At 32.0% G+C, this 22,146-nt stretch overlaps 1 protein-coding gene across 15 annotated transcripts in view; it reads left to right on the forward strand.

Annotated features, from left to right (window-relative positions):
• Positions 1–22,146, forward strand: part of GULP1 (GULP PTB domain containing engulfment adaptor 1) — a 229,485-nt gene that overhangs the window by 134,201 nt on the left and 73,138 nt on the right. For all 15 annotated transcript variants that reach the window (XM_081051311.1, XM_081051321.1, XM_081051317.1 and 12 more), the window contains exons 3-4: positions 1,609–1,683; positions 7,967–8,028. In XM_081051311.1, coding sequence (XP_080907437.1) covers positions 1,656–1,683; positions 7,967–8,028 — 90 coding nt within the window. In that variant the 5' untranslated portion in view covers positions 1,609–1,655. The remainder of the gene's footprint in view (positions 1–1,608; positions 1,684–7,966; positions 8,029–22,146) is intronic.

The raw sequence follows: 22,146 nt of genomic DNA on the forward strand, positions 1-22,146 counted from the left end.
TTGAAAGGACACAACTTGACTTGGAAAAAAAAAAAGTCCTGGAAGTACATACCGTTCCCCAGTAAAGTCCTGTTCCCCTGCCCTAATAAAATCTTAAAAAGAAAAAAAAAAAAAAATACATAGTGGTGTTTTGTAAAGAAAGTCAAAAAATCATTCTTACTTTCTTTCCCCCACATATAATGAGATTACCCGTTTCTTCTTGATTAAGCTTTGGTGCTTTCCATATTTTACAGATGTTGCTCCTCTGTCTTCTAGTTTGCAATGTTTCAGATGTGAAAACTGCTGCCATCCTAATCTTGTTCTGCACATACTGTCTCCTTTTTCTGGCTGCTTTAAAGATCTCATTGTTCCTGATTTGAGCAATTTGATTTTGATGTGTTATGGGGTAGTTTTCTTCTTGTATTTGTGGTTTGTTAAGCTTTTTGAATTCCTGAGTTTATATTTTTGGAAAATTTTCAGCCTATATTTCTTCAAATATTTTTCTGTCCCTCTCCTCTCTCTCTTCTGCTTCAGGGACTATTTGACCACTTGAAGTTTTTCCACAGTTCAGTGCACCACCATTCCTTCTTTCCTTTCTTTCCTCCCTCCCTTCTTTTCTTTTGTATATTAGACTCTTTTTCTGTTATATTTTAGATCATTTCTATGTCAATTTCACTACTTTTGTTTTTCTTAAGCCATGTCTTATCTAACACTAGTCCCATCTAGTTTTTTCTTTTGTTTTCTTTCTTTTAATCTCATACAGTGTGGTTTTATTTCTAGAAGCTTGATTTTGGTGGTTTTTTGCTTTGTTTTGTTTTGTGTTATCTTCTCTGTCTCTAATTAACTGCTTAATCTCTCCCCTAGCTTCCTCAGCATATGGAATATATCTGAGTGTCCTTACCTAATACTACTATCATCTATCATTTCTGAATCAGTTTTAATTGATTTTTATTTCCATTGTAGGTTGTATTTTTCTGCTTCTTTGCATACCTTTTTTTTTTTTTAAGTGACTACTACACTGAATTTTACCATGTTGGATTTTGAATATTTTTATTACTTAAGATGTTCTTGAACATAGTTTGGGATACAGTGAAGTTATTGGAAATTATTTGGGGGGGTCTTTTTTAAAAAAGATTTATTGAGGCCAAAGCATCATTTATTCTAGCTTCAATTTATTTCCATTTATAAGGTGCAATACTTCTTAGTAATCTAATTGATATCCTGTGAATTATGAAATTTGTTGTGTGAGCTATAGGCGCTGTTCTCTATAAACTTTGTTGGTGGCTCTTTCCTCATTCTTGGTCTCCTTAGTAGAATTTTTCTCCTTAAATTTGCAGATAAAAATATAATTAATAGATGTGTAGTAGCAAAAAGACAAGAAGATTAAGGAACTCTAGAGAAATTTCATTTAAGATATTTTTCTTATCTGCTGTGTCATTTATAATATTGAGTACTTATATTTATTCTTACCCAGTCAGTGTCCTTTGGAAGATTTCAGAATATTGTTTGTAAATACATATTGTGTTTTTTTTTTTTAATTTGAAAGAATTTGTGATTAAAATGCATTTGCATAAAAGAGATTGGTCAACATTCCTTCATTTATGCTTTAATATTTTGTTATTTTTATAGGATATAAAGTGCGGTTGAATTGAACATTTATTTGGTTGATCCTCATCATGAACCGAGCTTTTAGCAGAAAGAAAGGTAAGTGTGCCCATTTTATGGACCTGGGGTGGTCAGTTGAATACTACTATGAAAATCAAGCGGCGATGTTAAGAAACCAGTTTATCCTGTTATCAAACCATATGGTTCAGGAATGAAGTTAAAGTAGAGAACACATATCTGCAGACATTGCCAATTAACCTGTTTTGGTTATTGCCCTACTGAAAGAGTGGAGTTATTTAACATACTCAATTCAAAATACATTTGTGACACAGTGTTCTCTGACAATTTTATTCTGTGGTGTGAAATTGAAAAAAAAAAAAAAAGATTTGAAACCACTCCTAACTTCACCTCACATAGCCATACAATACTAAATTCCCTAGGCTTACATAAGTTTGCCTTGATTTAAATTAACTCATGTATGCACTCCAGTTTTTACTGAATAACATGTGAGGCTTGATGATAGGTGAATTGATAGTCATGAGGTAAAAATATTCCTTACAATTTTAAGGTGGGAATTTAAAATAAAAATAAATGTAATGTAATTAGCAATACAAGAATGAAAGAAACAGTTTTTGTGTTTTTTTTTGTTTGTTTGTTTTTTTAAGGGTCAGTAAAACATGGCATTTGACAAAATATTTCATGATCCACTCATAGGAAAGAGAAAAATGTGATAGTTTTATCTAGTTCAGTGAAGGTAAAATAGTAAATCTTCTCATTGTCTAGTGGTGAGCCCAAGGCTGTCTCCTGTTTAACCTGCTGTCTGAATTGGGAGAGAAAACAGCCAGTGCTATTCAAGTTCTTAGGTGATTAAAAACTGGAGAAAGTAATGAATGTGACAGGATTACTGATATGTGGAGGGAAGATGACCAGTGAGGTCATATTACACACTATAAACTTAGTAAAATACTGCTAATTGCCAAACATGGGTCCAGGAAATCTAGCACTTATCATTATTTGTAATATTGTTATTATTTGGAAGATTCGCTTTAAGTGCTATGTGGGTAAAAAATGACTGAAGAATAAAGTCAACCTTGTCATTAGCAAAAGTTCCAGTTCATTTTCTAATGTATGAATAACTAGCAGCCCAGAACCAGGGAATAGAATGTAGCATTCTATTCCATGCAGTTAGGCACAGTGTGTTCTCTCTTTACAGGACTAATTGACACATTGTAATGAGCTCAGATGAGAAAGGCTGGGATGACTTCAGAACTTTCAACCATGCCACAGGGAAGCATGGCTAAGAACCCTTGGTATGATAATAAGAGTTCTTTCAGTGTTTGAAGGGCCGTCATTTGGTCATGGTACTAAGTTTAATAGAGTACAAATAGATGTAAATTATAAGGTCATTGATTTAATGTAGGAAAAATCATTCCAACAAAGTCATGCAAAAATACGATGGAATTACTGAAAGTGTTACGACTTTTTTGGTTATTGAAGTGAGAAGTGTTCATTTGGATGTGGTACAGAGGCTTAATATATTCAGTAGGGATTTAAGTAATGTGAACTTTCAACTCTGAGAAGCTAGGAATTTGTTATTTTACTTACTTTTCTGAATGAGGGGAAGGCAAAGTGATATTTATTGTGGTCCGTAGCTTGCTTCTGATTTAAAATATATCCCAAAAATAAAATAATGTTTCTTTTTTATTCTCTTTACTAGTAAACAAAATCTAGAAATAATTGTCTTATATATGAAATATTTCTAATAAAATAGTAAAAATCTTTCATCTCAACTTATCACTTTGATCACACTATCTTATTTTAAAAAATTCTTCTTGACCTTATCTTTTTTATTTGCTTATAATTCTCTTTCCAATGGTTTTAAAGTTGAAACTCCACATTTCTAATTTACTTTTTATTTGAAGGGAATTTGGAGAGCTTTTTCATTGAGAAACCCCAAGAGTTGGATAGTAATGTGAATAACTAGCAATTGTATGTTTGTCTCATTTGAAGACAGTGGGAATACAACCATGAGGAAAATTAGAGTGATTTAGAGAATCAAGAAGCAGAAGTACTTGTTATTTCCTGCTTTGCTTTACTCTCTTTAAATTTCCTTTGACTTCTATTATTTTTCAGGTCTAATGATTAAATATCTATCAGGGAATTATTAATCAATTGTTTTACCCTAACTCCAATTTAGTACTTGATGTTGGAAATTCGACCTAAAGTTCAGCAATCATTTCTGACTCTCTCATTTAGTGAGGTTGTTAAAGGAAAATTATTAGAGCCTCTGCTCCTAGTTTCAACCAATAGTACTATTTGATTGAAATTTAATTTGAGTTGGAAAGCTTGAATTATATGAGAGAACTTATATATTCTGAAAATCAGGAGTTTATATTATAGCACTAGAGAATATATAATTCAATCTGTCAATAACTAGCATCAACATACACTCTACTCTAAACACAGAAAGTCTATCAGTAAAAACTTATCTCTTATTTCATAGATACTCAATTTACTTAATTATGTGTAACCTTACTAAATCATCCCGAGCCTTAGAAGCCATAGGAAAAGAAATTGTTATCTTAAACCTAAACATAGTTGTTTTTTCTCTTTTAATTAAATCCCCCAATTAGTAATTTGCCTGCTATTCTTTCATTAAATTAGCCATCCAGGTACATCACTGATTTCTTTGCAAATGCTCTAATGGTATTAAAGCTGCTCATAGATTCTGAAAAACACTGAATGTATGAGCATTGCATCATTTTTTACAATATTGAGTAGTTGTGTAAAAACTACACTAACTTTGTAAATATTAATTAAATTTTAATGAATGTATTTATTTTATAACTCATTTCCCTGTTAGCTTTTTTCTTTTTGAATTTTAAAATCCTAAATTCTATTTATTACACAAAAATGAATATTTTAGTAAAAATACATGAACATAGCATGTGAATAAAAGTGATTATATAAGTAAACTAATTATACTATATTTTCCTTATCAGTTGACATACTAATGAGTAAATACAATCATAGTGTATAGCACTTAGAATTCGATATTTAAATATTATTTTCCTTTTTTATGACCCATTCATATTCATCCATTCATCTAACAACATTTAGTTTTCAATTTAATATACTCAAAATATTAAAATCTGATGATATAAGAATAATGAAATTACTGCATCTTTCTTAATAAGATCGTAATCAACATGCATTTTGAATACCTAGATTTATTGACCCAGCAGTGAGAGTGGTTTGACAATTGATAAATATTTCCCAATGTTGGCCTTTCCTTTTATGTAAGTATTCACTATTGAGTTAGTGATCGTAGTTTAATTTCAATGAAGGGAACACACACTACAATGTCAATATTCTCATTTCCGTAGCAGTTACATGGATATAACTGCTTCTGTGGGCACATACAGTGACCAGGGACCATCATCTGTACTAGCTCTTCAAGTGAAGTCAACCACATCTGTAGGAGTTAATATAAAGAGTTTTATTCTGTTTTCTTTTGCCAAACTATAAATTAGGATAAAAGTAAGGACTCGTTTTGGAAAACCTTCAGCTTTTATAAGTGTATTACTTATACTAGAGGTATGTAATAAAAAATCTCTATACTATCAGCACTTGATGTGTGGATATAAATTTTTGTCAGTGTAGCAACTGCAACTTGTCCACTAGTAATTTCATATTGTAATAGTTTGTCACCAGTAACAGCTAGATATAACTACCCTCTCTCTAGGTCACTGCAATATGACTATAACAGTGGTAATATCATCAGTTTTCAAAAAATAGAGCTTACAGGAGAAAGCAGTTATCTCTGCTTCAGGATTGGAATCAACCATTATATTCATGTTTCACTCAGACTTTATGTCCTCCCGATCAGTGTTGTATGTCTTGGAAAAGGAGACATGAGAAAAATTGAGTTTACAAGTAAAGAAAAATAAAAAGAAAGAAAAGAAAAAGAAAGGAAGGAAGGAAGGAAGGAAGGAAGGAAGGAAGGAAGGAAGGAAGGAAGGAAGGAAGGAAGGAAGGAAAGAGGGAAGGATGGATATTGGATTTTTTTTAGGGTTCATAAAAGCAGATCTATGGCATTTTTATTATTTTAGTGTATAGTATTGTGATTTCTTTCCTTTAATGTATGAGGACAAGATATATACCAAATTTAAGTACAAATTATTCTTGAATTAATCATGTCACTATCCAGTAGCAATCATAAAAGAAAACTATAATTAAAATGAAAATCCATGCAAGAAATAAAAGTTTTATACATTAATGTCAATGTCAGTATGTCAATATTGGTTTTTGAATCCAAGAATATGTTGGTTTTCAAAATGTTTCACCCAGGTACAGCTATCACATATCCACTTCAGTAGTTAGAAATAGCCCTGAAATGTGCCATGAACATGAGATTTCCCATATGTTCTGTCATCAAAATTCTTGTAAATATTGCATTGTATACCAAAAACATGTTAAATGTAAATATAGTGCACTATCCCTCAAATAGTATAAAATAATTAACATTCCAGAACTAGATGCCACATATTTCTGCAGTTTGAGAACATATTAATATTCTCAAACTAGCTTCTCTTAATTTTCAAGTGTTTTGAATTGAATGTTGAAAATATTTTGTTAATATTCCAATATTTCTTTTCAATATGTACTTATATAATATTTTTATGGTAAAATATGTCTTTGACTTTATCCTGTTTATAACATTGATTCTAAATTTGTTTAATTCCCAGGAATGAAATACTCATAAATTGCACAATAAAAGATGACATATTTGAAGCTTGAAACGTTTTACTACCAAAACAACGGAGTTAAAAAAATAACCAAATTTGATTTAACACTAATATTTTTTTGTTTTTTTCTCACTTGTGACTTCTATAAAATGTTTGGGAAGATATGCGGAATTATAAAGTTCAAAAATTGAATGAAAAGTATATTTTCTATTTTTATCAATAATATACAATACAAATTAGCTTCAATATCTTTTATCCTTTTGGTTACTTTTGTTTCTAATATTCTATTACACTAATCTAAGATACATTTCAAATTAAGATTATTTATATGAAAAACGCCTGAGAGTAGACCTTCAGTTAATGTTTCTCTAAATTTAGACCAAAAAATTATCCTAATATTATATTGATTTCTACAAGAACTTAGTAGTAGATGGACTTATTTCGGTTTTATTGTTGCTAGTTTAATTTTTTTGGTACACAGTAAAAGGCCATTTATTGTGGACTTCAAAAACAATAAATATACAATATAAAGAAACAAAGGAAACTATGAAGTTCCAGGGGGAAAGAAAAACATTATCCCATTCCCACAAAACAGCCAGTGTAAATATCTACTTTCTTTTTCTCTTTCTTTCTTTCTTTCTTCCTTCCTTCCTTCCTTCCTTCCTTCCTTCCTTCCTTCCTTCCTTCCTTCCTTCCTTCCTTCCTTTCTTTCTTTCTTTCTTTCTTTCTTTTCTCTCTCTCTCTCTCTCTCTCTCTCTCTCTCTCTCTCTCTCTCTCTCTTTTCTTTCTGTTCTCTTCTTTCTTTTCTTTCTTTTTCTTTCCTTATAATACTGGTTTGGTGGTGATGAACTCCTTTTGCTTTTTCTAGTCTGGGAAGCTCTTTATCTGTTTTTCGATTCTAAATGATAGCTCTGTTGGTTAGAGCAATGTAGGTCCTTGTTTTTTTTTTTTTTTTTTTTTTTTTTTTTATCACTTTTAATGTTTCATGCCAATCCCTCTGGCCTGCAGAGTTTCTGATGAGACATCAGCTGATAGTCTTATGGGAGCTCCCTTGGTTTTCTCTTGCTGTTTTAGGATTCTGTCTTTGTCTTTAACCTTTGGCATTTTAGTTATGATATGTCTTGGTGTGGACCTGTTTGGGTTAATGTTGTTTGAGACTCTCTGTACTTTCTTATGTCTATTTCCTTATGTCTATTTCCTTTTCCAGGTTAAGGAATGTTTCCATCGTTGTTTCTTCAAATAGGTTTTCATTTCCTTGCTCTCTCTCTCTTCTCCTTCTAGTACCCCTACGATGTGAATGTTGGTATGCTTGATGTTGTCCCAGAGGCCCCTTAAACTTTCCTCATTTTTTGTATTTGTTCATTTTGCTGCTCTCAGTGGGTGTTTTCTGCTACCTTATCTTCCAAATTGCTGATTCGATCCTCTACTTCATCTAATCTGTTGATTCCCTGTAATGTATTCTTCACTTTTGTTATCGTATTCTTTATTTCTGACTGTTTTTTTTTCTCTATGTTTTCTATCTCCATTTTATGGTTTCTATCTCTTTGTTGAAGTTCAGATTCCTTACAAATGTTATTGCATGAATATGACACCTTTAGAACCTATAATTTAACACTGTGTGTTCTTCATTACAGACAAAACATGGATGCATACGCCAGAAGCTTTATCAAAACACTACATTCCCTATAATGCAAAGGTAAAATAGTTCATATGATATTATTGAATTTTATTTTGTGATAATATTATTAATTCATGGTTGGTCTTAGAAAGTTTCTTTATGCATTGGCATTTCGTGGTAGATGATACCTGAAAAAACATTGCATACATAATTTTGTAATGTACAGTATGGGGAGTTATTCTTCTCTCCAAATAACTGGTTTGTTTTTTTAAAAAAATTCTTTATAATTTATGTTTAAGTCATGCTTGTATTTCTTCAAATGATTTTGTCCATTGTTAAAATTATTTGCAGTATCATAGCCTATAGAAATAAAATAACCAACAAATTAGTGTTCTTTAAAAACATTTTAATGTTACATTACAGAGACAAATATAAAAACTAACCTCAATATGAGAGAAATGAGCTGAAATTTTAATGGGACAAACAAAACTTAAGAAGGGACAAACAAAACTTAAACTATTAATAAAACAAAAAAAAGCACATTTTTTGGGTGAATCTTTTGTTCAGGTTGCTGCACTTTAATAAAGAAATAGAAACAGTCTATATTCCATGAGTCTTTGTTGTTGCAAAACTGGACAAATGTATGAGTGCAATTTACAAAATAGTCTTTAAAGAAAGATATTTTTTGGTTTGTGATCACTAAATCTGAAATAGATTTCAGGGAAATCTGAGCTTAAATTTGGAAGAGCAGAAGTGAATTAAAGAGTTGGGTTTGGAAATGTTACAGTGAGTCGGACTTAAGCATCTGATGTTTGGAGACAGCCGAGGGGAAAATAGAAAACGATAAAATTATTTTTGTAAGAAAATTTAAGTGTTTATGGGTTATTAATCCAGATGTTTGGATACAATGAGATTAAGTATGCAGAATTATTTAAGGAAAAGTTTTTTTTTAAATTGCACTGTATAGAAAGTCATTAGTCTTTAATAGGGAGCCCCTAGACAGTGCTTGTGTGAGTTTGAATGAGCAAGAAGAAGCATTTAAAAGGCCACATAGAAGTTCTCCAGAGCTGTACTCAAAAGTGAGCTTCTGGAGTGCAGCAACTATGTTTTCTTGCTGACTTGGCTGCAAAGAAAATGTTCTAAAATATTATCTCTGTGAAACTAATGTATTTGAAATCAGTACAATGATTATGAATTTCTCTGTGAAGTTAACATGAGGATTTGATTGCCATGATTTAGCATGAAATGTTAACTAAATGAGAAAAACTGAGTTAATATTATCTATCTCTTTTGCAGATATTCCTCATTAGCTATTAAGAAACAATATGAAAACTATATAGAAAAATTCAAATCTAGAAACCCACTGTTATTTTAAAGTGTGTGTTCAGTTTTTGATAATACTATTGATCGTAGTAGAATTCTATCCTTCAAATGAAAACATCACAAATTATTTTTATATATAGTTGAAATGTTTCACTTTCAAAAAGTGGTTTATATAGGATTGAAAGATTGTAATTAGAACTACTATTAACTTTAACTCTGTGGGTTAATGTGACAATGGAGATCTGCTTGTCTACATGAAAAAGCCACCTGTGCTAATTCAAAGCTGCATAACAACTCTAAGTCATCCCACACAAAGTGGAGGGCACAGAAACATCTTCCCAGACTGGGGTCATGGAAAAGAAGGTTGATTTTGTCTATTCTAATATGGTCTCCTGCATGATAATGTAGGAAATGTGTACCAAATAGTGTTAAAACTATTTGAAGAACTTTTTTTTTCTGTATTCCCTCCTTTGTGATACCTTTTTAATTGATAATTTAATAGTTATTTTTGAAATGTTCCCCTGTCTTATTAGAGTACATGGCACTTCAAAACCAAATCCATGTCCACAAGAAGTACCTTAGCACAACAGAAAAAAATACAGACCATAGAACTAAATTTGCCTCAGTTTAGATCCTGAGTTCAACACTTATTAGCTATGAGTCTTTGGGCAAATTACTTAACCTTTCTGTGTATATGGCCATCCATCTGGAAATAGAGATAATAGTAATTAGAGTTGTTATAGACATAAATATTAGATAAGTATTAGAAGAGAATCTGGAATAAAATAACTTCAATAAATGTTAGCATCATTAATTTATCTTTTTTTTATTCACAGAACTTACCAAAGTGAACTATATATATATGTATTTGGTGAATTCATGCTTAATAACCTTTCCAAGGTGATTATAAAATACACTTCACTTAGCTCCAATGTATGATATATACGAGGCATTATACAGGTGTTTTTATATGGCTTCATTTACTATTTGCCATGACCCAGTATGGAGATTATTAATCTTTGCATAAGAGAAAACTTTACATTTTACATAAGAGAAAACTAAGGCTGAAAGATTAAGTAATTTGTCCATTCCCTCAAAGCTAGTAAGACAGAACCAGTCTAAAAAAAAAACACAAAACAAAACAAACAAAAAAAAAAAGAAAGAAAAAAGAGGTTTATCTGAGTTCTAAGCTTCTTTTCGTGTGTGTAATAACACTTGATTATTCATTCATTCATCCATCCATCCATTCATTCATTAAATGGCTGTTATGTATAAGGTGCTATTGCTGAAACTTTATGAATGTTGGTGAAGCTTCAGAGCTATGTGACACATGGTTTATATTCTCCTGGATCTTATTGTCATAGTATAATATAATAGAAAAATAACTAACATAAAAAGGAGATCATGTTCTATGCCATTAAAATGACACTTAACAGAAAGCTACTGAGATTCAGAGAATGGCATCTCTAATTTATGAAAGTGGGGGTGAAGTAGAATTTCCAAGGGTCAAAACAAGGGTTAGTGACCATGTCAAGCCCAGACATGTGGAGGAGCATGAACACAGAGTTGGTAAGGTCTAAGGCACAAACCTTCCCTATTGGCATAAGGCATATGACAAGAGTTGGGCTGGGGCATAATTTACTAATGATGGCAAAGTGCTTTATCAACCAAGGTTCCATCAGAGAAATAGTAGTAGAACTACTAAGATGTACACACACACACACACACACACACACACACACACACACACACATACACATACACCCCCACACACATTTATTTTAAGGAATGTGTTATAGAGTCATGGGGGGCTGACCAGGCAAGTCTGAAATCTATAGGACAGGTTGGATACTCTTGGGTAGGACGTGACCAACAGGTAGAATTCTTTCCTCTTCAATTCTGTCTCAGTTATGTTCTTAAAGTCTTTAAATTGACTTTAAATTGACTCAAGCCCACCCACATTATCCAGCATAATCTCCTTTACATAGAGTCAACTGATTATGGATGTTAATCATGTCTACAAAATAACTTCAGACAACACTTAGGTTAGTATTTGATTGAATAATCGGATAGTATAACCTGGCCAAGTTCATCACATAATACTGACCATCACAAATACTAATGCTGCACAAGACTAAAAATTGAAAAAAGAAAAATTGGGAAGCCTTTGAATGGCAGGAGAAGCAGTTTGAGTTGTGCATTAATCAAATTGGAAATTAGGAAGATAAATTTGTAGTAATTTGAAAGTTGATTTGGATCGAGAGAGAGGATGACGTTAAACTTCTTAGGAAGATACAGCAAGTCCTCTAATAACATTGTTGTTTTTTTTTTTTTCAGTGTTATTTCATTATAACATTGCTGAGATACTATAGGAATTTAGCTCTTGTTTATATCAATGAGCCTGTAGTAAAATTGGTTTCTGTTATACATCATTTTGCTTATAGTCGCAGAACCTATTGATGATGTTAAGTGAGGACTTACTGCATTTTAATGTTTCAGGTATGTGGTCATAAGTTTATTTAGGATAGCAGATAAACATATAGTGGAAAATAAAGATGTGCTAAATATTCCAACGGAAGAATTGATGCAACAGAGGAATAATTTATATGTGGAGGAAAAAGAAAAATGTTTCATCCTAGCTAAAAGGGAGAATGGTCATACCAATAAAAGATTCCCATGACTTCACTTACTTTTGTCATCCACTAGATACAAATTCATTTGATAAATTTAAGAGCGCTGTTTAAGAATTATAATTCTCCCTGAGGAAATATGTAATTGCATTTACATTTAGATGTTTTCAGTTTTGAATTAATAGTTTCTTGCTCTAATGTTATAATACCTTTAGCTTCTTTTCCAAGAACATCTTTTAGTTCCACATTCTTTTATTGTATAGAATATTCTATTTGAAAACTTCACATTTAATATTCTTAATATACCTATTTCAGATCATCTGTGGATATAAAATAATATTTGGTTTCAAAGTATCATTTTACGTAGGGTTGATTAGTGGGTTTTTTTTGTTTTGTTTTGTTATTTTTTTCTGGTTTTCTGGTTTTTTCTGATTTTCTTTTTTTTTTCTTTTTTTTTTTAACAAGCAGTAACAGCTTTAATACTAACTCATTGGGAATTCTGAGTATTATCCTGTGTACTATGTAGCAATGTTTTTCAAAGAGCCAGTTATGCTCCATGAAAAAAATGGATCATGAAATCAATGCACTAGGTCATGGGAGGCATTTAAAGATGAAATAGAAGAGAAAGAGGAAACAAATTTTCAGAATGCATTTGGTAAATATTAATTTGTTGCATGAAATTGTGGTTCATAGTCATAAGCATTTGAAAGCCACCAACTTTAAGCAGTAATCTGCTTTTAAACAGTACCAAAGAGTTCACCAGATTTAACTAATTTAAATCATAAAATAATAATAGGGGGAGTTGCTTAAAAGAGCAATTTACTTTTTAATAGAAGAGATGATCCACATATAAGTTTAACCACATGTCCTCATTGAGTATAACATCTTAAAATGATTTCTGAAATATACATATAAACATGGTAAGAGTGATAGAGAAATAGAGTAAAATGTAAACGTAGGTTTGTGTACTCATTCATTCACACACATATTTATTTAAATTGAGCTCCTAACATATGCCGGGTCCTGATTTAGACAATGGGTATTGATTAGTGGACCAAATAGATAAAATCCTGCCCTCCTTGGACTTACACATAATAAGCGAAGTAATGATTCTTTTTTGAGAGACACCCAATATGAAAATAAGTATATTTATATTTATTAATGCAATATTAATTAGTATTATTTATATAGTATATGTAATATAATGTTAACACATATTGTGTTTATTAATGCAGTATTCCAGGCTGTAATAGTTGCTATAAAAAAACAACCACACAGGCTATTGGGAGTTGAGAGAAGTGGGAAAGAGGGGGCTATGTTATATAAACTTGTTAGTGAAGATCTCTGAGGAGGGCAAAGCCTGAAGGAAGAGAGGAAGTGAAGCACGTCTAGAGGAGCATTCTAGACGTGGCCTAGCATGGACTGGCATGTGCATGGTGGGACCATGCTTGCGGAGGTGAGGACTGCCAGGGGCCAGGGTGGCTGGAATACAGTGGACAGCAGAAAAGTAGGAATAATAAATATAGTCTAAAAGGCATGCGTAGAGTAGAGCAGGTGGGGCAGCAGGTGTGTTTAGTGCTTTAGGACCGTGTAAAATTTGAGAAGCCCTCAATTATAGAGTTTTGAGAGAAAGCGTGACAAGAGCTAAGACAAGTTTTTAATAGGAATTAGCTGTGAGGTGGCAACAGTGGGCACACACCAGCAGTCCAGTCCAGGAGTCCAGGTGAGGACAGTGTCAGTGTGGCTTGAAGCTGAGCAGGAGCTGAAGGAGCAAAGTGGGCATCTGGGTATGTTTTGAAATGTCAACAGGATCTATAGATAGATTGTGTATTAGCTTTCTATTGCTGCTATATTAGAACATTAAGGCAGAAATTTAAAAATAATCGTTGTTTACTAATAAGGAAGAATGGCGTATTTTTCACTCCCTCCAACTTTTGATGAGATCACAGAACTGTCTTTTCTATAAAGCTCAAATACTGGAAAACTTCGGTTTTAGTGAACTTATTATACTGCTGGTGTGAGATTATCATTTCCCATATGAGGATTTATGACAAATGTTTCATAAAAAACATTTATTAATTGTTTTACTCTAAAATGTATTAACTATCCCCCCAAAAGGCTGATATATTTATTATTTATGAAATGCCTAGCTTTGTTAAAAAATACGTAAGGATGCAATTCTACAGAGATTACTACATTACTTTGCACCATGCAGCAGCAAAGAGTCAGCATTCCTTGATGTAATGTTTATTGTGTTCCAAGCTCTAAAAGTGAGTGAATCCAAAATAAATAGGAACATAGACCTTGACCTTCAAAGCTTATGACTTCCCTGGGGAGAGAGAACAAACAAAGAATTTTGTTAAAAAAAAAAAAAAAAGCTGAGTAGATGATGACCAACAATATAAAATGTGAATGTCAAAGAGAAGTTTAAAAAGAAAAAATTATGTTACGTTTCAGTGATTTCTAGAGGTATCAGAGTTTCGTATATTAAACGTGCATTGTTTGCAACTATGTGGTTCGACAAGAGAGAAGGCTTGACGGAGCTGTGACCCTCACAATTTTCCTGACTCAGTGAGCTGTATGGTTTCTAGCCAGGCTTTCTCAACCTTTACAACCTAATCTTCCTCAATATTTATAGCTTGTAAGCAATTTCTTGGCTTCAAAAGACAAACAGAAAACAACAAAGAGCAACAACAGCAACAACAACAGAAAAACATACAATTTCAGATATGACAGTAAGTGGTTAGAACTTGAATAGTCTGATCCTTAGTAGTGGAAATCCGCATCTTAGCCACTTACATTTGAAACTTGCTTCTAACCTCGGTCAGTAGTCATTGATACAGGGAAATCAGAAGCGAGGTATGTGCTATGCTCAGAGGCACCCCACAAACAGTGTTCTACCCTAACAACTCCATTGATACCATCAGAATATTGTTATAGCCACATCGTTGCTGTATTTTGTTACAGGATCAGAACAGCTACTTCTCATCAGGTGATCTGGGTTCTAATTTCAGCTCCTCCAACTAATACCTGAATTAGTTTGAGTTTTCTCATTTGTAAAATGAGATTAATAATTATACTTAGTTAAACTCTTAGTTAACTATACTTAGTTAAAACTCTTACAATGCAATGAGGTAAGTGTAATTATGAGTCAATATATTTAAAACAACCTAGATCAGTGTTTTATATATCAAAAGCTTATTATTATTAATATCTTTATTATAGAAAGTGTCCTGTCTACACTGGAGTTGCACTAGTTATTGTTATATCTTAAGAATAACTTAGACTTTGCATTATTATCTGACAAACAGAGAATCATGTTCTTAGAATACATGTCATGTCATGTATCTTTTCTGTTTACATCAGAAACAGTGAGATAAGCCAAGGTACCTGTAGTGGTCAGCCTGAGAGTTTCAATGAGGAAGAAATGGCTTTTCCGTCAAGCATGACAGCAGACTCAATACTACCGACGTTGTAGGTTTATAGGCAAGAGAAGGTTTTGATTGTTAAAGAAAAATATCATTGTAATCATACTTTCTTATTATCTTTAGTTTTCAACAGCTGCATTCTGGAGCAAGGTGTTAATACACAGATCACCTTGGTCTTAAAATCATATATAGAAATATAAGGAAGTCAATGAAAGCCTTTTAAAACTGTTATGGAGTTTTACAAGTAAAAAGTTAAAGAAGGGAGAAAGTTAACTTCATGTGGCCAAAGAGTCATGGTAAAGAAAAGTTTTAATGTAATTAAATCATTTTACTAATGCTTCTCAAAATATTTTTGGTGAATATATGGTATATTACCCTTCAGTGAAGGGTTAATATTGGTTTATGAATTAATAGGAGAAAAATCTGAGTCTTAGAAATAAAGATATCTACAACTGTGTCAGGAAAAAAAAAGTAAATCAGCAAAGAGAACATTCAAATTGAACCCTGTAGAATCATTAAGAGTTGGGCGAAAGATATCACTGTGATCACTAACATGTGTTGCAAAAACATCCAAAAATGATTTAGTATTCCAAATTCATAAAATTCTTTAGGGCAGCTTTGTAATGGAAGGAAACATAGCATTTGCCAAATTTTCTGGTGTAGATACCAGGGGAAATGTAAAAAACATGACGAGCTCTACTGCATTCCATGTAATTCATTTCATTTGTTCAAAAATGAGTTTTTAGTTAATCTCAAAGCATAAGAACCACTTCAAAATAAATCAATTTTATGTAGATCTTTAAAAAAAGTTTTCTTAGATTTCAGAACTGTTCTTTAATAATGCTAATATATATACAACTTACATGCATTCCAAACATTTAAAGAATGAGCATATACATTGAACCTTAAACTGTCATTTCCTCCAATTAAAAATGATACACACTGTCACATATTTTGATAATAATTATGCATCCATAACCATTAGGAATTGTCCTTTTATGTACCAAAGCAACACTGATTCATATTTAATATGAAATTAGAAAGCTAAAAAAATGTTATTTTTCCATTACATTTCTTAAAATGGGAAACTGTAAGTCTTTCATGCTAAACAATGTGAAAACAAATCAGAATGTAGTAATAACTAGAAGTTTGTTGAATTGTGACTTTGTAGTTGGACTGTGCTTTTAAAATAGGATAAGTGGGAAAAGAGAAATAACAACAAACACATGACATTACCTAACTTTTCAAGTCTTGAAATGAATTTATAAAGCCAATTTAATTTCTGAAAAACATATGCCTATTTTAAACAGGATGCTTTGTTGTGTTTTTCCCCTTCAGTTTTCCCAGGTAACTGAAATAGTTATTAAACATAATCTTGGAAGTCATTATTGGAAACTATTACTCTACATATGAGAATGTTTTTTTAAAAGTATAATAAAGCTGCTAGAAATTACTGACTATAAACTGAAAACTCCATATTAATTATTCCCTGTAGCATTTCACAATGGACTATTGTATTTTTTCCTTAAAAAAGATATCATGTATAGTACAGATTCAAAGACTTTTAGTGTTCAAAAGGATTTCAGGAATCATTTATTACAACTCCATCATTTTCTTGGTAAAGTTGGTTGAGGCTGAGAGTGGTTAAGTGATTTGCTCAATATTATACAGCAAAATAGCAAAATTAGGTGTAGAAATAAAATCTCCTATTCAACGTCCATTATTCTTTCCATTGTAATGTACTATAACCAAGTTTAAGGAGAATGACCTACTTAGCCAGCAGATGAATGATTCCAAAGACAAAGTAGAATATGTATACATATCTGTACTTTGTGTATATTATGTGTGAAATTGGTTTATCTATAAAGCCCTGTCTGAAATTTGATTCATTAGACATCATTTAAATCCAGCCAAGAGTTTGGCAGAGATATGCGTTAAGTAGACTAAATAAAGTCTGTATATTTGCCTCCCTAACAGAGAGGCCACTGAGTCTAAGCTTTTGTAAAGTATTTAGTTTTTCTTACACTGCTTTGCTTAATGCTATTCTATTAATATAACCCCTGGATAAAAATGCCTTTGTGTTATCCGTCTTTAAATGCTTCAACTTGAGAGCACCTAGTTATAAATGGGGAATTTTCTGAATGTTGAATGCACTTATAATTTATTTAATATTTCTCTTACACGATAGGTTTGGCACTAGGAGAAATACCAAGAAAGCTTGTTCATAGCCAAAGAATGTTTGTTAAAAAGGAAAAATCTGATTTGGTCTCAAAGGGGTCAAAATCTAAAATATAAGAAAACTTTTTTAAAAGATCTACATAAAATTGATTCATTTTGTAGTGGTTCCTATGTTTTGAGATTAACTAAAAACTCATTTTTGAACAAATGACATGAATTACATGGAATGCAGTTGAGCTCTTTTTTTTTTTTTTTTACATTTCCCGTGGTATCTACAACCCTCCCAAAATTGGCAAATGCTTATGTTTCCTGCTATTACAAAGCTGCTCTAAAGAATTGTATGAATTTGGATTTCTAACCCATTTTGGATGTTTTAACAATGTATCTCATTGATCACAAGGATTTATCTTTTTCCCCTCTTTTAATGACTCTACAGGGTTCAATCTGAATGTTCTCTTTGCTGATTCCCTTTTTGTTTTGTTTTGTTTTGATACATTTGTAGATATCTTTATTTCCAAGACTTAAATTTTCTCCTATTAATTAATAAACCAATATTAACATTTCAGTGAAGGGTAATTTATCATATATTCACCAAAAATATTTGAGAAGCAAAATATTTTGAGAAGCATGTAAAATGATTTAATTACATTAAAACTTTTCTTTACCATGACTCATTAGGCCACATAATGTTGTAACTGTCTCTCTTCATTAACTTTTTACTTGTAAAACTCCATAACAGTTTTAAAAGCTTTTCATTGACTTCCTTATATTTCTATATATGATTTTAAGACCAAGGTGATCTGTGTATTAACATCTTGCTCCAGAATGCAGTTGTTGAAAACTAAAGATAATAAGAAAGTATGATTACAATGATATTTTTCTTCAACAATCAAAACCTTCTCTTGTCTGTAAACCTACGTTCTGAAGCCTGGAATATGAAATTTAGGGATCTGAGAAGAACGGACAGGTAGGGGATACTGTAGTTTGGGGAAGGAGGACATGTTTGAAAAAGGTAAAAATAATAATAATAATAATAATAATAATAATAATAATAATGGTTTTATCAAGAACATTTCATTGGTGATTTTCTGAGTAACTAACATAAGCATATGATAAATATAAGAAAATTAGAAAGAGGTGAGCATTTTTTAAACAAAGGACCTAGGAAAAATGAGAAATGGGGATGAAGAGGAAGGGATTGTAATAGGAAGTAAAACATAGCAGGAAACACGAGGGTTTTGCAAATTATTTAAACATTGAATCAACATTATCAATAGAGAATGGCATTTCAAATATCGATTGGAAGGATGTTAAGTAGAAGAAAGTTGCTTCCAGAGTTTTCTCTTTGTCATTTGATTCCTGTGGTGTGAGATAAGGAAAGTAGTCAGCTCACTTCAGACAGAATCTATGGTGAGGACAAACCAAGATTCCAAATCACTATGTTACATTTTAGGAGACATTTGGAGGAAGTAATCTTTCATCCCTTAAGAAATATGTACATAAATACATATATTTGAAATCAAACTAAAGTCATTTCTGTCTTCCTTCTAATGTCATGAACTCTGAGTAACTTCATTGCCAGAGCAGTTATGCATAGTTTTATGTTTAAGAATGGTCTGTTGTGTGCCTATTTCACCAGTTTCCAAGAAAGTGTTTATCATAGTCTCTTGTTTTCTTTTTGCTAAAATTAAGCAATTCCTTTTTCTGAACCTTTAAAAGCCATTTACATATTTAAAATAGTAAAAGTAGAGTCTAGTGATAGCAAAGTACTAAAAATAAAGGCCTCTGGGGACCTAAACATCTGATGTAACTTAATGCAACTGTAGTTTGAGAAAGGATGTATCTCAAAGTATAGACAACACAGAATAAAGCATTGAAGAAGCCATTGTTCAGATTATTAGGTTTTTAGATTTTCACTGTATTATTTGCTAACTATTTGTATTATTATTTATTATTTCCTACCCATGATCTATGCTAATTATTAAAATTTAAGCAATACAGAAAAGCATAGAAATATAGAAATCAACACATTGCTTCAAATCCTACCACACAGAAATAACCCAGTGTTAACTTTTGGTTAACAGTGGTCTAGGAGTCTCTCCCTAAACAAATATAAATGCAAGAATAGATTTATAGATAAGAATAATAACATTCAACATTATATAAACAATTCTATACCAATAATTTTCTAAGCATTTTACATCTATCATCTCATTTAATCTTTACAAACGCTCAGTGAGATTGAGACTATTAGTGCCCCCCCACCCATTAAACAGCAAAATCATAACATCAAGTTGCAAATAGTTAAGGAGAGTGACATTGGGGATGAATGGATAGTTAGGAAGAATAAACTTTATAAGAAGGAAATTATAGCAAGCATGCTATTTTACAGTGAAACACATTGAACTTTCCATGAATTTAGCAGAAGAAAAAAACAAACTCTAAATGAATCAAAGGAGTCACTAAATTTCCTATATGTGTATCTTTGCCAAAATGGATATTAATTCCTAATAGACTGCTCTAGGGTTAAAGGAAGACAATTATGAAAGTCATTAAGTGTTTAGCATCCTTATGTTTTTCCTTAATAGCACGTTTTGGTTTTAAACAATGTGTATATATGAATGATGAGGTGAATAGCCTACTTTCATTTCCTCCATCTAGCATGCTCCATTCCCAAATTTTTGTTGCTTATGTAGTTTTACTTGCCAGGATTTGCAACATATACATTATGTTCTAAAACTATAATAGGGATTTAATCTTAATTACATATCAAAATGGATTCAGATCACCATCACTCCAGTTACCATTTCCTCTCTATTCTTGTGATTTCTATTTGATTTTGATTTTCCTCTTCAAAAACTTTTCCAAAAAAGACTCATTGACTCCAGTATTTTGTGTGGTATTTCACATTTGAGAATGTCTACCTATCATCTTAGACCTTTCTTTCCTCAGAACATTAGTCTTTGTTGCACAATCTTCCCTCATTCCTCTGATGAGAAAAATATCTGCATCTACCTCGATTCCCTCCCCTCCACCCAAGAAGTTGTCATACTTTTTCTGGATGAATGCCTGAGACATCATTCTTTATCATTAAATTTTAATAACCTGGCTTATGGGCCTAAGGTAAGTCTCAGAAAGCATCTCTCATGCCTTGGAACCAGAAAATGAAATCCTCAGCTCTATTGTGAAGGCTCCCCAGAACAATTGAGTAGGAAACAAGGCCTATGTTCTTCAAAATATAACACACTCCTTCAAAGAAAAAATATGTGATTAAGGGCTATTATGCCATTTAGTATAACAGAACCAATACTGTTGGATCTGGGAAGGCTGTGTGCTGTAATCAGAAGAGAAGGGCTTTGGAATCTCATTTAAATGAGTTGAAAGCAGACTCTACAATTTAATATGGCAAGTCTAGCATTCAATTCAGTTTTCATATCTATGAAATGCAAAAGATGCCGTGTTTATATAGCTTTTGTGACAATTAAACAAAATAACATCTGTAGAGTGCCTGGCACTTGGTGCTTACTAAATCTTAGTTTTCCTCTTTTGTCTTTTTCAGTTACACCTAGATTTAACAAAGATTTGATATAATATTGTTACCAGGCAAAAGAGCTTCCATAGTTTTAACCAATTTACAGATGGGAATTTTTAGAATACAGCACATTCACTAGGAGATCAGTCCCCAATTCTTTACGTATTTGAATAACATGACTATTCCAAGAATCAGTGTTTTGAAATAGTAGACCCGGTGGAATAGATTTGCATAATCTCCCTCTCTCCCTGCCTTATCTCTCAGGCCGATTTTATCTGTGGTAGAGTTACTCACCAATAGTGAATGGTGATTGATAGGCAAGACAGCAGCGGTTAATTTAGAGTCAGAGAAGCAAAAATCACCCCGCCCCAGACTGTGTAGATTCAGATAAGAAACGGTATCCTGGGCAGCAAGCAAGCAGTGAAAGGGCTTGATCTGCCTTTAGTTGATCCCCAGTTATAATCCTAAATAATTAAAGCTAGATCTCTAGTTTCATCAGGTTTTGCATTTATTTCTGAGAATTACCACACCACTTACTTGGTTACATGTCTTTTTTATTGCTCATTATAATAGTATTGCTCTAGGCTTACTCACACAAACATTTGCCGAGATGTCAGAATGAAAACAAAGCAAATCTTATGAGCAGGGAAGCTATTTGCATTTTCAAATATTCAGACTAAATTATATGGTACAGGAACTGCTTGAGCAAAATGAATGAGATTGAATATGCTCAAGCATTACCAGGAGAATAGACCAATATATATATATATTTTTTAAGTATGTAGAAAGAATGAGGAAACAACAGCTAAATAATTACAGAAATGAAGTTAGAATTCTACGGATGGTTTTACAAGTTTGTGTGTGAGCATGGTAATAGCAGGTTAAAATAGTAAATCAGGTATTATAACCAATGAATTGTCCTGTAAAACAGATAAAAAATTGTATAGCAGAGATGTGAACAGAGCATAGACCTACTTTCACTGCTTTAACATGGACTTTTAAGTATAATGAATAAATGAAAAGGTATTATTTTTTACCATTTATTTATAAATTTTGCAAGTAATATCCTATATGTTTTCCAGTATAGTAAAATTGTAAAGAATGC

This window comes from Rhinolophus hipposideros (assembly GCF_964194185.1).
Source record: "Rhinolophus hipposideros genome assembly, chromosome: 6".
NCBI lineage: Eukaryota > Metazoa > Chordata > Mammalia > Chiroptera > Rhinolophidae > Rhinolophus > Rhinolophus hipposideros.